This window comes from Protopterus annectens, chromosome 7.part0 (assembly GCF_019279795.1).
Source record: "Protopterus annectens isolate FY-2018-M chromosome 7.part0, PAN1.0, whole genome shotgun sequence".
NCBI lineage: Eukaryota > Metazoa > Chordata > Ceratodontiformes > Protopteridae > Protopterus > Protopterus annectens.
In genome coordinates this window covers 253757199-253774348 of record NC_056739.1, presented here as the reverse complement: position 1 = coordinate 253774348, position 17150 = coordinate 253757199, and the positions used below count along the sequence as shown (strand labels likewise).

The 17150-nt window shown below is 37.5% G+C and overlaps 1 protein-coding gene across 1 annotated transcript in view; it reads right to left on the bottom strand.

Annotated features, from left to right (window-relative positions):
• LOC122806379 (albumin-like) overlaps window positions 1-17150 on the bottom strand; it is a 211177-nt gene that overhangs the window by 179106 nt on the left and 14921 nt on the right. The window contains exons 2-3 of the mRNA XM_044076733.1: window positions 10493-10553; window positions 3918-4053 (exon numbers count right to left, since the gene is read on the bottom strand). Coding sequence (XP_043932668.1) covers window positions 3918-4053; window positions 10493-10553 — 197 coding nt within the window. The remainder of the gene's footprint in view (window positions 1-3917; window positions 4054-10492; window positions 10554-17150) is intronic.

The following is a 17150-nucleotide window of genomic DNA, read 5'->3' as shown; positions in this document are numbered from 1 at the left end:
ATTTAACTATATTAAGAAAGCTAAGAAACAATACCATATATTCCTCTGACTGTATACATAATGATGGCTCCTATTCAAATCCAATAGATATTGTCAATATACTTGCAAACAAATGTAGAAATAGTTCCACCAAAATAATTATATCCAAAGCCCTGAAATATCTCTAAAGATAATTTATTACAAGTACAGGACCAAAAATTACTCCTCCTTGGATATGACAACATACCTGGTTGTTTAATTAATAGTGTAAAACATTCCATTGCTGCCACACTTCTTAAAGGGTCCATGTCAGTCCATCAAAGGTGAGTTCAATAAATGAAAAGAAATCAAAGCCAGTTCACCATGAAAGTGATGATTGCTTTTTTCTATACTGTTTTGTGACTTCAGAGTTGGTATATATCATTCTGGGTCTACTTCACTACATAAAATTACCATAACATCAAATACTCAAAACACTGAAAAGTCATAACATCGACTCCTATAATGTCGAATTTCTCAACACATATATTACATTGCACTCCCTCCAATTTAAACATTACTACAAGTAAACATATACTGTTATAAACATTTCTGCAGTGGGACAAGCCCCCCCGTACCCCTACACTTCCCTGCAAATTAAATATACCAACTCTGAGATTGCACTACAGTGAAGGAAAAGTAAATTTCCCAATCCCCACTGTACCATGACTTCCATACAACATGTCTGAATAATTTCTGAAATGTGCACCTGTCCCTTCGAAAAACACCTACATACTGCCAGCACAAACACATCCACTTTTAGTCACTTTTCCTGGCACTGCATACAACAGTCACATAATTTCCTTTCAAATAAATAAATCCTACCTTCAGCAGCAAAATCTTCCTTACACTTTTCTTCAAATGTTGTACTATACAAGCTGACAACTTCCTTTCACATAACATCTGACACATCTCTTTACTGCAATGTATCAGTTCTTAAAGTGATATCATAGGATTCTTGCTCATGACATTATGAACATTAACATTTTTGTTATTATACTCTGTGTTGTAATCTTTCATTGTGTTAAGAATTCAACATTATGATCTCGATGTTTTAAAACCTGACATTATGGTAATTTGACGTAGTCAAGTAGATCCATAATTCTGGGGGTGTAGGGGTGCAAGCAGGCTTGCCCCCTCCAAAAAATGTTTCAATGTTCGCTAAAAGCAGTTTTGATGAACTGGTTTCTGTTTATTTGCATTCATTGAAACCACATCCGATAGATCGACATGAGTTCCTTCTTAAGCTGTTTTTCTTGTTTAACTGTTGGCTTTGGTTACTGATGAATGGTGCACTGCAGTGGTATTGTTCCTCCATAAGGGTGACCATAGAACTGGCCCATGTAATTACAAATCTGTTAGCTTGCAAAGCCATAATATGTATTACAACTGACTTATAAACTAGGAAATTAAGAATATTATTATTTTTTACTCCTGTTTGGTTTTGTGAATATTAGATACTGTGGTAAACTTCTTTGAAAAGCTTACAGATGTTGTAGATGTTGGTAATGCCGCATGCTTTGCATATCTCAGTCTGACCAAGGCCTTTGACAGCATTCCCCATGGTAGCATCAAGCAGAACCTATATGCTTTAAAATTTGACTCATATGTAATAGATGGATAGCAAACTGGATGAAATACAGAACTCACACAGTGCCACCTGCAGGCGCTTCTTCAGGAAGTATAAAAGTGACCAGCTTTGTCCTTCGGGGTTCATTGCTGACACCTCTCACTTCTGGCTTTTACTTCTTAGATCTCCAAGCAGAGAGGTATGACCTCTGGTTAACAATTTTTCCATACGACTGTAAACTGGGAGTTGTTATTAAATCACCCTCTGCATCCAAACACCCCAGAATTTACTCCACCTACTATACTCTCGGAGTGCAAAAAATGTACATGTACAAATCGTTAAAAGGTGTGCTATCATCACTTTTGGTAGACAGAACCTCCACTCATCATATTGTACAGATAGGACACCATTAAAAACCAAAACATGTAGTCAGGCCCAGGTACTTGTGTTGATAACCTCCTGTGCTTTGACCATTATGTGGCAGTGGTGTAGTGGTGTCTCCTTTTCCTTAACACAGCCACGGTAGTATCATCAAGGTGTAATTAGGTCATCACTTCATCATACTAAGTGTTGATCAGATCAGTCATCAAATATAATGCTCCCTTTGGGATGTATCTCACTAAACATTAAACAATTGCAAAGACCCCCAAGGTTCCTAACCAAAAAGAATACAGCACTAAAATGCCTGCGCTACAAAGAGAGTTTGGAAGCTCTATCAGTTTATTCAGTGTCTTACATACTTTTCAGGAGAGAGCTTTGTCTCACTTACTGTGCTAATAGAGATCAAGTTGTACTGGACCTGTTGTATCTGTGCAAGTCCATTAGCTCCACCAGTACTAGAACCAGGGACTTTAGTCTTCAGCAACAGATAAATAAAACAATGGGGAGGGACAGATTTATATTCCAGTATTTCACAAACATATAGTACTGCCCTCCGCATGCTTAGCTGTTCAACTCACACTATCTTCCTTTAAACATAACCTAACTGATAATCAGCCACAACTTTACTCCAAAATTGACTGATAACGCCCTCCTGGGCTTGAGGTAGGGTTCTCCTAGGCATGAATAGTCATAAGACTTAATGGCCTTGGAATATCTATAAAATCTATGAACCATTGCTAGCTAATACTGAACCCTGGATCCAGATAAAATATTGACATTGAAATAAATGCACAGCTCAGCAAAATCACAGAGCAAAAAAAAAAATAGACAGGTAAATGTAGATATTGTCCTGTATCATTTTATCAAAGCTTATTTTGACTGAAATTAAAAAAAGGTATAACTGACTGAAAGTACATTTGACTGAAAAGCCTTTTCACTGAAGACATTCTGTATAACATATATACCATAAAAAGCACTCCCCTAGTAGGGAGCTCTGCCCCCTCATATCTCCTTAATTATATATTCTAGCTTCTCAGTCCCATACCAAAGGAGAAATGAAAAAAAAAAACAAAAAAAACCACACACCATGAATCAGTGCTAGTGCACAAACACAAAAATATGCAAATCTGGGGATACAGTATGCTGATGATGGGCCTTGCCAATCCACAAAAAAAAAAAAAAATATATATATATATATATATATATATAAATAAATATTTCCCTTTACAAATTCCATGGTCAAAGTGTTATATACTTTAATGTCTGCCAGTCAGTTATTGTTTCACAAACCCTACAACAGCCACAGATGTGATTTACTCAGCAAGGAACAGAACTTTGTCCTGTTTTACCTATGTTAACTGGGGAGGTACTCTGGTGGGTCACCTTATAGATCAAATACGTAAGGTTGGGTGGAGCAGGAATTTGATGTTGACCATGACATACAAAGCACATCTTCACTTTGTCCACCAAAACACATGAATTATGGATGGGAGCAAGTCACATCTGGTTAATTATTGATAAACTTTTAAAGAATGAGCATTTGAAGATTCCAGCGTAAGGCGTTAAAAAGAAGACATATAGTCACAGAAGGGCACAAGCCTATATACTTGGTTATAAAAGTACTTATAACATAAGTCATACAGTATAAAAGTAAATAAGACAGACAATAGTAAACATTTTCGTAAATATTTATCTTCTATATACAGAATAATTTTGTGGAGGTGGCACTTACATCTGTATTTTTGTAAGTAGAAAACATGCCACAACAGAACTGTTTGTGCATGCAAATGTCTAAAAGGGCCTGCAAAATACTAGAGGACGTGGCCCACCATTATTCACTAAATGCTTACAGGTTAGGATGACGTTATAATGAAACCAAATCGCAGTTGTTATGAGCACTGTGCATTTCATAAATTGAACTTGCAAAAGGTGACAAAGTTTCTCATACCTCAGTTTGTAAACAATGAGGGTCTGAAGCTTCATCAGCACAGCATTTTTCCGCTAGAGCTGAAAATTTTTCTGATATTTTCTTCAGATCTGGGCAATCACTTTGCTGCAGGTTTTGTGCAATGTGGAATACGATTCTGAAAGACATATTAACTTTATAGTTTGAAAACTGAAGTGTAGTACATTTCTTTTTTTCCCGAACATTTTCACACATGACAAAAACAATTGTACATTTATATAAATGAAAAATATACAAAACTATACCACTTTAGTTGCAAACAGTCTACATCACAGACACCCTTGAAACAACTGTAATTCAAACACTAAACATCACTTATAAAACTTTCCCAATTTTTCCTATGTAGTTTTCTCCTTCCCTTTTCTAAAGATCCCAATTCCAGTTGTTTTCTATCTGTTACTACATTCACTACGTCTAGTAAAGTTGGTCTAGACTTTGATTTCCATTTTCTAGTAATTGCTTTTTTGGCAGCCATTATAATTAAACTCAGCAAGCCTGTACTGTGTCTAGGCAATTCTGATTCTGTATCATAACTCAAAAAAATCAGTCCAGTCCACTCACCCAGCATATCTGACAGACCGGCCTGAAGGGAATCCCTATAGTCTGCCAGCTCATTACACTCCCCCCAAAAAAATATGTTCCCAGCTACCTTTTCTTGCCTGTCACACCTCCAACATTTGCTATCCACCTGAGGAAAAATTCTTTGGCATTTACTTGGGGTATAAAATACCTATGTAAACACTTCCAAACAAAGATCCTAAATCTTCTAGATTTTGCTGCATATTAGGAAATGTAGTACATTTCTGACTAAATATTTGAACAGAGAGAAAATCAATCTCTTTAAATATCCCTTTAACATGTCCCATTAAAACATCACTATTATTAGCAGAAGTATTTAATTTTTGACATCTTTAAGAGCTTTTTTTTTCGAGAGAATTCTGGATGCGGTAAGTGATTTCTTCTTGGATTAACCACATGAGATGTAATAGGAGAGATAGTATTAGAAAGATGAGCTTTAGTTTGTTTTTCATTGTTGCTTACATATGGTGTAAATTAAAATGTTTCTTCATTAGGCTGTAGGTCTAAAAATAATTTTAGAAATATAGTTCCTCATTAATAGTACCATGTATATGTGAAATAGGGGCAAAGCATGGCCTGCCAGTAGTTGTTTCAGCAGATTCCAACAAGTTACTGCCAGCCTGTCAAGTAGATGTTTCTTTCAGGCTTTATAACCTTTATTTATTTATTTATTTATTTATTTATTGTTTTTTTTATTTGTTTGTTCATTGTTTGCTGGGCAGATGAGCTATTCATATGACCATTTAAGCTCAGTACAGTCCATATGGTATAGCAGAGTTGTAGACAAAAAAATTGTATAAACACATATAACATAAAATTGATATAGAAGTGCAATTATGACTACAATAATTTCAAGCTTACAGTGACATAAAAATACAGATGGGTAGACATGCCATTGTTATGTAGTTTAATATTTTACTGGGATGCGGCTTTGTTCTCCACAATCACACTGTGTTGGAAAGCCTACTCAGAGGTATGAAAAATTCTGACAAGTTCTAATATTGGCTCTGAAAGTGCAGTTTGAGCAGTTGTTATTTACTGAAAAAATTTCTTGAAAGTTATTTCCAAGATGGCTGCATATCTTAAAGTAGCTGCCTTTAAGTCTACTTATGACTTATAATAATGCCTTTAAGTATGTAGTATTTTAAAAATAAGTTCCAGAAAACTGATTGGATTTTTTTTTTTTTTTGGATAATGCATAATTTTCAATGCTCAGAAGTAATTCCTGTTCAAGCTCACATAAAACATTTTGTCTAGGAAAATGGTATTTATTCTCTCTGCAGCTAACCTCGGAAGACCTTCGTCTGATTTTGGTGGCCAGTAATGTAACCCACATCTCATTTTTACATTTTTTCATATATTCATGGGAATCTATGCCTCTAGACCTTTTCCTGCAGTTATTATTCCGTTTCACCTAATCTCCCTAATAGTCCTAGTTTGCATCTAGCTCTCATAGCTGTGACAAAATACAGAGGAGTAAAGGCAATCTATTCTTGGTTATATTCTTGTCAGGCTGCTCATTTTGCATCAATATTTTTGTTTTTACTTTCCTTGTAAGAAGCTTTGGTGGCTAAGCACAGCAATTTTAATTGCTTTTTCATAACTCTTGGAATTGCTCTGTATTTGTCACTACCTTATTCAGTCTACTTTTAGGCAAAGTTGGGGATACATCCTGTTTTCTTTAACCAGCACTATTCTCAACCTTAGAAAAAAAAGCCTGCTGTTTGTGAAAGATTTCTACAATCAGAGCTGTTGACCTATGACCTAATCTGATAATTTCATATCAGAATCTCCTATTTGCTCTCGTTGCATCTTGTTGTCAGTCTATGTGCATTCGATCTTTGACTATTTATGTAACTGTCAAGTTACTCATTTATTTATGCTGTACACAATCAGTTACAGAATGTTAATTGGATACAGTGGTACTCTTCGATTAGTGTTTTTAATTACAGTTATTTTATGTAATGTTTTGTGTATAGGTGCAATTCAGTCAATGACATTTTCAACTGATTGAAATGTGTTGAAGATCAGTTGAATGTACTAATTGTTGTATTCCTGGCAGAGTTGATCGAAAGTCGTGTGGTTTTTAGTTGTGGATAATTTCAGGACAGGGTAAGGGATATAGAAGGGGTTAAGGAGTGGGCTTACTATCTGCAAAAAATGCTGTTTCAGACTGAAATGTGTATTGATGTTTGTGGTGTGATGTATTAGTGTTTGTCGGTTTGATTTTTGGGAGTGCGTGCATGTTGGGTTTCAGGATCTTTGGTTGAAATGTTTTGCATGCTTCTGTTTGAATGTGTTTCCACTGAATATGGAGTGTTTGTGGGCATGTGTGGTAGTACAAGATGTGCTGTGCATGGAAGGAGTTTTTTTTCAATTGTATGTGTGTTGCTCAATGTTTGGTCAGTATATACCCATGTTGTCTGTGTGTGTGTGTGTGTGTGTGTGTGTGTGTGTGTGTGTGTGTGTGTGTGTGTGCGTGTGTATGTGTATGAATGTTATTCACTCTGTCAGTTGTTCAGCTCATTGACAGAACAACTTTGAAAAGCTATTAAATGTTCTATTGATAGAGGATGAAAATATCAGATGAAAGAAGAGTAAATGAATACCAATTGTGAAACTTGGAGATATACTGAATGTTCCTGCATGTGGGGGGGGGGGTTATATTTGTACGAGTATAGTTGTGCTAGGGTTTAGATGAAGGACTAAGTAAGGAATATATTTAAGGCTGTGTGTGTGTGTGTGTGTGTGTGTGTGTGTGTGTGCGTGTGTGTGCGCGCGCGCGTGTGTGTGTGTGTGTGTGTGTGTGCATGCATGTGTAAGTGCAAGTGTGTCCGAATGTCTTGCCTAGTGGCAGTGTTATGGAAAAGTTTTTTCCAATTTGGAAGGCACAGGGTTATGGATAGGGTTAGGTTAAGCATGCATTATGAAAGTAGTGTATGGAAGACAAGCTCTATTACTTTACCTTACTAATGTATGTTAAGCTTAAATCTAATGGTGCAACTGTCCATAACCTAACCCAGCACCTCACCTTAGTAAAATAAATCATTTTTGTAACACTACCACAATGCAGACAAATTGTGTCTAAATGTGCAGTGGGGGTTTGGTGATCAGATGTCAAAAGGAAACTTTTTTTTTTTGATTTGTTCATTTTGTTGGTATGTTGATTTTCAAACCACTGGCATCTTTCACTTGAGGTCTGATGCTTGCTTGTGTGTGTGTGTGTGTGTGTGTGTGTGTGTGTGTGTGTGTGTGTGTGTGTGTGTGTGTGTGTGATTGTGTGTATGTATCTATCTAGCACATGCGCGCACAGACACACACACACACACACACACACACACACACACACACACACACACACACACACACACACACACAATTTCTGTACTACCATCCTTAATATCCCCAGAGTCATCTGATCTTGGAATGTTATCAGGCTCAGGCCTGGTCAGTAACTGGACTGGACATAATCTGGGAATACCCGGTGCAATAGATCTTCCGGAAAGAAATAAGTTTAGATACCCCAAGAAGACATTACAGAACATGTCTGAAGATGGCACTCTGGGCTGTCTGTGAATGAAGCCTTGCTCATTTCATGCTATTCCATATTCAGATGCTGAGACCCTTGCATTTTTTTTTCATTTGAACTGTACAGTATTTGGGATTTGGGGTTCACAAAATATTGTTTGATATCTGATTGTGAAATATCATTTTAGCTGAATAAATATTTTTTCCTTTGTGTGTCGTCTTGTGTACTGGATTTTAGGATGTCTTTTGCCTGTTTAAGGAGTTGAATGTATTTGGTGCCAAAGCATGACTTCATTGAATAATGAGCTCATGGAATGGACCATGACTATCACCATGACAGATTATCTGGCTGAGATCAGCTTCTTAGGGATGGGATAGTTTGCTGTTCTTTGGATGCTTTCCCTAACTACAGTAAGTTAAGACTTTGTTGATATCCCGTATGAGCATCTGCTATAAAAACACCGTGATGTTTGATAAACGCAAGCTATGAAAATGGATTTCTTAAAAAAATAATAAACAAATAAGTATTGAGTTTCTAATGAGCTGCCAACAGAAATAAAGAAGGAAATTCCTGTTTATTAGACCCTTCTGTTATACAAAGATAAAGCCTCATATAAGGAAGATGCAGCTGTGGTCTCACAACTGCACAACACAACCCTTGTGTATTAACACCAATTGTTAATTCTGTTCCACTGAACTAGCTTTCACCAGAATTTCTCATAAAACCTTCAGTCCATCTTGTTGTGGAGCACACAATTCTACTCTTTGTGACTGCACATAAAACAATTCAGGCGTGCGTGAAGAAATGACTAAACACAGGAAGCTTTGTGTTTTTTACAACTTGTTATTTTCTGTTTGCAATTTGTTAACTGTGTAGGTAGGCTGGTTTGATAACCCTTTTCATAGATTAGTACTAGGCTAACTATCCTTGAGAGCCATTTTAAGCCTAGCCAATTATCCCTTGTGAGACTCAAACCCTGCACCTTGTGTTTGCATCAGCCATAACCCAATCTCAAGAGAAAACAAAACAAATCCAGTTATCAAATAATGGCACATATTTTTAAGTCACATATGCAGTGAATGTATTTATACACACAGTAGACTTACAAAATGTTCATAAGATTATGTACAAGAGTATGCAAATGTGCTGTGGAAAACTCTCCTATGCATTTTGGGTTGTCTGTATGTAGAAACGTATGTCTGAGTAGAACTATACCCAATTAGGCTAATTGACATCACAAAAGCAATTGCATTAAACTTCTTCAAGATATGCATGTTGCACTGTCGAAGCTGCTGGGTGGACAGATTTGTCTGATGAGGGAGAGGATTTTTCCTGCGCTATGATACAGAATCAGAATTGCAGAGGCATGGTAAAGCCTTGCTGTGTCTAATAACGGTGACTGCAGAACAAGCAATTACTTGAAAATGGAAATCAAAATCTAAATCAACTATACTAGAAGTAGTCAATATAGTACACAGAGATAAAAACAACTGGAATTAAGATATTTTAAAAAGGGTAGGGACAAATTACCTAGGAAAAATGGGAATTGTGGGAAAAGTACAGGCAAGGGAGGAATGAGGTTTAAATGGAGGCAGGAGATAAATGAGCTATGTAATGTTTGACTGAAAAAGATTGGATAGATTATAAAGTATCTAGTGTTTAATGGGATCTTTTGAAATGTGGCAATCTAAAGCTCTGCTACTACTGTGGCAACGCTAAAAGAAATGATTTTTCTTAGCATCATATTGCTGAGATAGTCTGCATTCATTCAACTTTCATTATGAAAGATTTATTAAAATTGTACAACACACGACCACACCAAGAAAAAAAAAAGGAAAGAAGAAAAAAAGAGAAAGGTAGGTAGAAGTATGCTGGTAAGAATGGAGATGAGTCACATGACTGTTAATTCTCAGCTCTTGCACAACACATTACAGACAGAATTCAGCTATGAGCTGGTCACTAGAGGGAACCCTCAGGATGTCAGGCATAGGTAGATGCAAGGAAGAGAAGTGTGCATGCCCACTAGGTACTGGCTAGTGCTGTGACTGAGTTATCCGTGGGAGATGGAGATAGATCGGAGGGATGGTGGAGGAAAAACAAAATTAAGTGGGAGGTGAAGTGCATCAGTATAATGATATGGGCAATGAGATGTGTTGGGGGAAGAAATGACTAAACGCAGGAAGCTTTGAGGAGGAATACAGCCAAGCCATTCAGAGGGAGAGCAGTGAGTTGGAGAATGAAAGGAAAGAAAGAGCAGAAAACTTTTTTTTTAAACCGGAAAAATTGCTGTTGAACTTGCAAATGAAAAAATATTGGCATCTGTTAACAAGATATGAAGTACAGTCTGGACAGAAATGATGCCATGTATTAAATTAGATTTTTAAATGTTTGATATTGCAATTATTTTTGCTAAACAAAAATGAATATATCTGCAATGATTTATACTTACACACGTTCAAACTCTTCTTTGCCTGTAATCTTTATATGACTGCAGATCTTACTTCTTAATTCTGTAAGAAATATTTATTTAATTAGTCTTGAACATAAAATTATCCATGCATTAAGAAGTATTTTCAGTTTACAACCTCAGCAAAAGCAGAATCAGAGTTACATTATAGAATTCTGAAAATGTTTGTGTACAGCATGAAAACGTGTAATCACTTTGTATTGTTCATTTCACAGGGCGACTATAATGTTTTAATAAAAAAAGTATTCAATCACAGGTTAAATGTTACAGAATTAATAAAGAATTTCCACACAAGGCCTGTGTAAAAGTAAGGCAGAGAGTATAAAATGAAACTAAGGCTGTTCAATTCTTCTTCTTCCGGCTTTTCTCGGTTAGGGGTCGCCACAGCAGATCATCTGTCTGCTCATGATTGGCAGTGGAGTTTTACAGTGTCGCGTTGCCAGCCTGGTGCCCAACCTTCCACAGAAGGCACACACACACATTCACACCTAGGGTAAATTTAGAGTATCCAGTCCACCTACTGCATGTCTTTAGGATGTGGGAGGAAACCGGAGCACCCGGAGGAAACCCACACGACCACAGGGTGGACATGCAGACTCCACACAGAAGGCACCCCAGCCAAGAATCGAACCAGAGAACTTCTTGCTGTGAGGTGGCAATGCTAACCGCTACACCACTGTGGCCACCCCAAACTAAGGCTGTTCAATACATTCACAAATTTGCAAAGCAAAAAAAGCATGAAGCAAGGATACGCATATAGGACATGGTACCACGATTTTTGTAATATGTCACTATAATGCTACCTTCTGATAATGACACAAACAGATACTGCATTGCAAAAATAAACAATTTTTTGGTTATGGATGTTCCTTTTTAATGGTCATTATGAATTATTGCCTCCCCACTACTTCACATTGCTTTCTAGTGGTTCAGTTGGACAGTCTCTTCTTTTTCTCTTTTCTTCTCACTAATTCTGGTCAGGCGATAAACAATTATGTTGTTTTGTTACCCGCCATCATCTCACTCTACATGTCATGCGAACATATTTTACTTTGAGAACCAGATATTCCTTCTCAGCTCCATTCTTAGAGAATGTCACATGGTTTTGTTCCGAGCTCTTAAGAGTTGTCAGCCACATTAAATAAAGTTTTCTCATTAGCTTCCTAGCCAACATTCCTTATCACTTTAAATTTGTAATTTACCTGATACTCCTGCATGTTTACCTTATTAAGATATTGTAAATTCTTATCCTGCATTACACAAACATTTTGTCAGAAGGACTAGCTAATTCCAACTTGACTGCCAACCATCATCGCCTATTATCCGATGAGAAATCTGACACAGCTGATAGAACTTGTGTAGAAGTCCTCACCAATCAGCTGCAGGCATACAATGTAAATGTAATGAGAACAGCACTTATCTTACGGGTGAAAAAAAAACAGCAACAAAAAAAAACGTGATAGCCTGATACTTTATATTTTACATTGGCTGCTTACTTATTTTTGCATGCTTTTGTTGTTGCTGTGTGGTGTAGCTTTGTGCTTGTTTGTGCCAAGCTGCAACATGCTGTGCACAGCTTATGACTGCCCTACCCCATGTGGCCTAGTAACTAGCTGAAACCCCTTCTCTTCATCGTGCTCTAGGAGACCCATAATATTGCCCCTTAATTAGCTGTGTAACATGCAGCACAACAAAGTTAGGACAGTTATCTATGGCATTCGTACTTGTAGTTAAATACCTTAAATGTCTGTACAGACCACAGTATCCTGCAAGTCAGCAGACATAATTGTGGCAATTGTACTCGTTGTGTATTTCTCTCAACTTATTGTAGCAATTGTATATTGTGGTGCTGTTACTGGTGCATGCATCACTATTTAATTGTTGCATCTGCAATGTCTTGTGGCATCTATCTATCACTTTTGAATTGTATATGGGTTGTAAAGCTTTATGAAATCCAGCTATGATTTTTAAATTACTGTACTTTGCCTGCAAGGTTTTGTGATACCCAGCCCATGATGTTTTTTTTTTGTTTTTTTTTGTATCACTTTAGAGTTGTTGTTCTGTGTTTTCTAGTCTTGTGGAACTAATGCCTTTATCCTGCAATATTTTGTTTCTGTTGGTACTGTTTCACTTTGAATTGCTGCAATGTGCTTGCTAGTCCTGTGATGCTGTGCCTATATTGCCCATCATTTCTACTGTGTTGTATCACTTTTTAAATTTAGGACTACAGTTGCTTATTCCATGACATCTGTGCCTATATCCAATGTCAGTTTTCCTTGATCATTCACTTTAATTTGAAAGTGATATATACATATTGTAATTAGTTTTTTAGTCATGTGGTATCAATGCCTATATTCAACATCTTTCTGCATTATTACACTAGGTTCATAGGTTCATAGGTGTGTACTAGGCTAATGGCCCTGGAGCCTTTACAAACCTAGCTCAAAAAATCTGCTCAGGCACTGTGCAACCCAATGTTAGTTCACAGTGCCCCTATAGTGCACTACTTGTATCACTCTGTGCTAACTAGTCGCCTTGTATCTTTATCTGCATCCTGTATGTCTTTCTTGTACCATATAATGCGTAGTATTTGTGGCAGACTTATTACACTTATTGTGTAGTATTTGGTTTTCTAACACATTAGGGACACATATGTAGATTGATTTGCATTACAAGCATATATACCATTAGACCATACAACTAATATCATACTGTGAATATAGTATCTGGCTCTGCCTTATCAGACCTTGTGTCTGGCTTTCTGCCTGATTAGTGGCACCTACATATCCATGTTTTTGTAGCACCAGTGTATACACTGTTAGACCACACAACTAATTTCACCTTGTTTTTGCCTGTGTAGCACCCAGACTGCCATTAGTGTGTCTCAGTTAGCATAGTACCCGCAACAATTATTACTGAAGCCCTCCACTACCAGATCAGTTACTGGGGTCTACGTAGCACTGATTTGTACTGTACCCCTCGCCATCAAGTTTCCTGATACCATGACACCACGGTCTGCTTTTAATTTATATGCTACTGACTTCTTTGGCTTAGACACCATTGCTGCATCCTAGAACTAAGCCTGTTTTTGAGATGTTTAAACATCTATTTAAAGTGGAAGCAAACCTCTTATGTCATTCGGTTGTCAGAGCTCACTGCACCCTTTCACCACTAGAACAGAACAACAACACTAAACCCACATATGCTGAGGTAATAACTAAAGCCCCCAGGCAATGCACCAGGACAGTCAAACCTCAGCAGAAAAATCACACTTCTCCCACTTTTCTCACATCTCTACCCTATGCAGCACCCACAGCCAGACCTGCAAACAAGAGTCAGCTGAGCTATGTTCCTAAACCCCAAAGGCTGCCTAAACTTTGTAGCAAACGTGGCAACTTTGTAGTCATATGTGATTTTATAGTCAGACATACCAATGCGGCACTCAAGTATAAATACAGAGTGACAGTAAGTTCTCTCTCAGATGTCAGAAGTTGTGATGTCACCAGGACACTTAAATCTCTTCACAACATGTATCCATATGTTCTACTTCTTACTTACATGGAAGTGAATGGCGTTGGATGTTCCACTTTGGAAGATGTGAAAAGAAACGTGACTGAACATTCATTGTCTTGAGCAGTATCTTGCCATCACCATGAATGATCCCACAATACAAACAAAACATTACTGACTTCCATAACTGGATCAATAACTAGAGTCCTTCTAGAGGAAGCCAATGTTGGTCAGCTTAGAGCGAGATGGTAGGGAGTCTTGCTGCTTCTCCAAGAATGGCCACCATATTTACACCCAGGAATTCTCTATACTGACTAAGACTTTCTGTACCCCAAAAGTGTCTTTACTGGCATAATCCATCATCTACACTTATCAGAAAAAAAAAAAAAAAAAAAAAAAACAAGGCCGGGCCCATCTCCCTAAGACACTGCTCAATGCTACAAAGTATAGAAACAGAAAATACCTATCCACCAAGCTTTCCTGACATTTGGAAACATACAAATTTGTGTAATTACAAAACTGTTTTTCTAATGCACTGACAAAAGTACTTTTTACTCTGGTTTAATGCTTATTACTATTTTAGTACTTCTGAGGAGGTTGGTTGCATTTATGGTGGGGACTTGTCTGTATTAATTTACAGGGTCATTGTCTTGTGGCTAATCCAGCAACATAAGGACCACAGACACCTGTATATCCCAGTACTATAAAGAAGTCCACATATCATAGCTGTATAGGTTTGTAGGTAAGTTCTGAGTTAGCTGCCCTCGTGGTCTATTTTAAATTTAGCCAATTTCTCTTTTAGTTCTTGAATTAACCTATCCCTGCTATTTGGTGTTATATTGTCCTTATGAATCCCATGGTTGATAATTATATATTACCCATAGTGAGACTAGCTGACATCATAGCATAGACAATATTAGAGGACCCATGCACTGGATAGAGCATTTAGGAGCTGCCTCTGTCCATTAGTAGTACAGGGGGCAGGCTTTGGGTAAATTTTCTATTACCCATCCATAGATCCAAGTTTCTGTTGAATATAGACAGGGATACACTTTGTTATATGTGGATGCAGAGTCTGTTCCAGTGCAGTGATATCCTCAGCAAGACATACCTGTCTCTCCAAACTGTTTAGATCCTTGGATCATGTATTTCTGATGATATTTGACTTGCTGATGCACACAATATTCATCAGTATTTGGTCAGAAAATGCCTTGCATGTCAGACACAGGTCAGCTGTTAGCAGACTGTAGGATACCTATTATAATAACATGGTGTTGAGGTGATCTATGCAGAACATTTTGCACTGATTTGATCTCAGGCAGAACAACCTAATCTGACCTTGACAACATAGTCGCTATATTAGTGGCTAAATATAGTTTAAGCCCCCCTCCCATTTTTCTCATCAAGCTATCCATTTTGTAGCACTGCCTGTAATTACCTCAAAGCAAGTCTTAAAAGCCTAATTCCAAACTAAAAGCACTAGCACCATAACTCCAGACGGCATACCAAGCTATCCCCTTGGTGGAATAAAACCCAACCTTACTGATTACTTCTTAGACATATTTAGTCATGGGCTCTTCACTGGGTATGTGCCCAACAGCAGAAGGACAGCTCTTCTGTTACTCACCTGCATGATTTGCAATACCAATGACTTGAGTAACTGTAGACAAATTAGCCTTACTAGGATCATTTGTAAGGTGATGGATCATATTATTACTGAGCTCACAAACAATGATATTGACGGCTTACAAGCAATGTATATTTAGGCAGAGTATTTGTTTTTTTTCTGTCAGTTTAAATGTAGTGTTATCTAACTGAAAACATATTTTTTGTGGAGAAATTGTGTTTATTTTTCCTTGGTGGGACTGGCATAGTGTTTGAAAGTCCTTTTTCCTGTATAATTTCTGTAAAAAAATACTTTTTGTGGACTGGTACTGCTTCTTTTCCCTGGGAAAGAGGCACCATTTTCAGCTTGACTATGGAACAGAATACAGGTCCCATGCTCAGACCTTCTTCTAGCGATGAAAAGAAAAAGTTAAGCAAATGGTCTTTATCACTACAGCAGGCCTCAGTCACTGGTGGGTGACTCTTCTGTGACCATTTTTTGTAACTCAGGTCACTCATCTTTTAACCTGGATACTCTGTTGTAGTACCTATGGCCACAGTGGACTGGGGGTTAGCCATGTCCTAGGGGCCTGTTGAAGTCTTCAGTAGGAAATAGAGAGTCACTCTTGTTGGTCCTGGGAGAGGGAATAGGGAAGGTTTCCCTGCTGTGTACAAATTCTGTGCTTCACCCTGGGGAAACAGCTTCTGCCATTAGTAACATGATTGGCACCATTTTTCCTGTCAAAAAGAAACAGGAAAAGTAAATATGCATCTACTCCTCCTAAAATATCTTTAGACAAGAGTACTTTACTGACTGGCTCAGGGTTTATTTCAGGGTGGTGCTCCTTCTTGTAATGTAGATGCAAGATTCTGAATCTGAACTGGAAGATGCAGGGATGGATTCCTTTTTCCCCTCAGATTTTTGATTCAGACTAAGAGGAGAGCTTAGTTTCTGATCCTTCCTTTGGGGGTTTCTTTTTTATCTGAGACTTTAGACTTGCTAGAATGTGTCACTGTTTTCATTGGGAGAACAATGAGGTTTCAGTCTCTAAGAAAATACTTTGAGTTCTTATGGAAGGGTTTTTCAGAACCTACACCAATTCCTCCTCTTCTGTCAGCTTTAGAGGATGTGTGTGTGTGTGTGTGTGTGTGTGTGTGTGTGTGTGTGTGTGTGTGTGTGTGTGTGTGTGTGTGTGTGCAAATGTGGGCAAGTTTCCTGTTAGTCAGCCAGCTGATTATATAAAGGCAGATAGTACGTATAAAATTCCTCAGTCTTTTACATTTTTATACTTTATTTTCAAACTTGATCCAGCAGCTATAGCCTTTGTTTATCTCACTGCTGCTAAGCAATTAGTTAATTCCAATCCTACTATATGCAGTTTTATCTTGTGAGGAAAAATACCTTTTAAATAACTTAGCTTCTTTTGCACAGGTATGGCTGTTGATATTTCTTCCAGGGCTATGGCCACTGGTACTGTTTTAACAAGATTTTCATGGCTGCATTCTCAGACATTTCCTGATTATG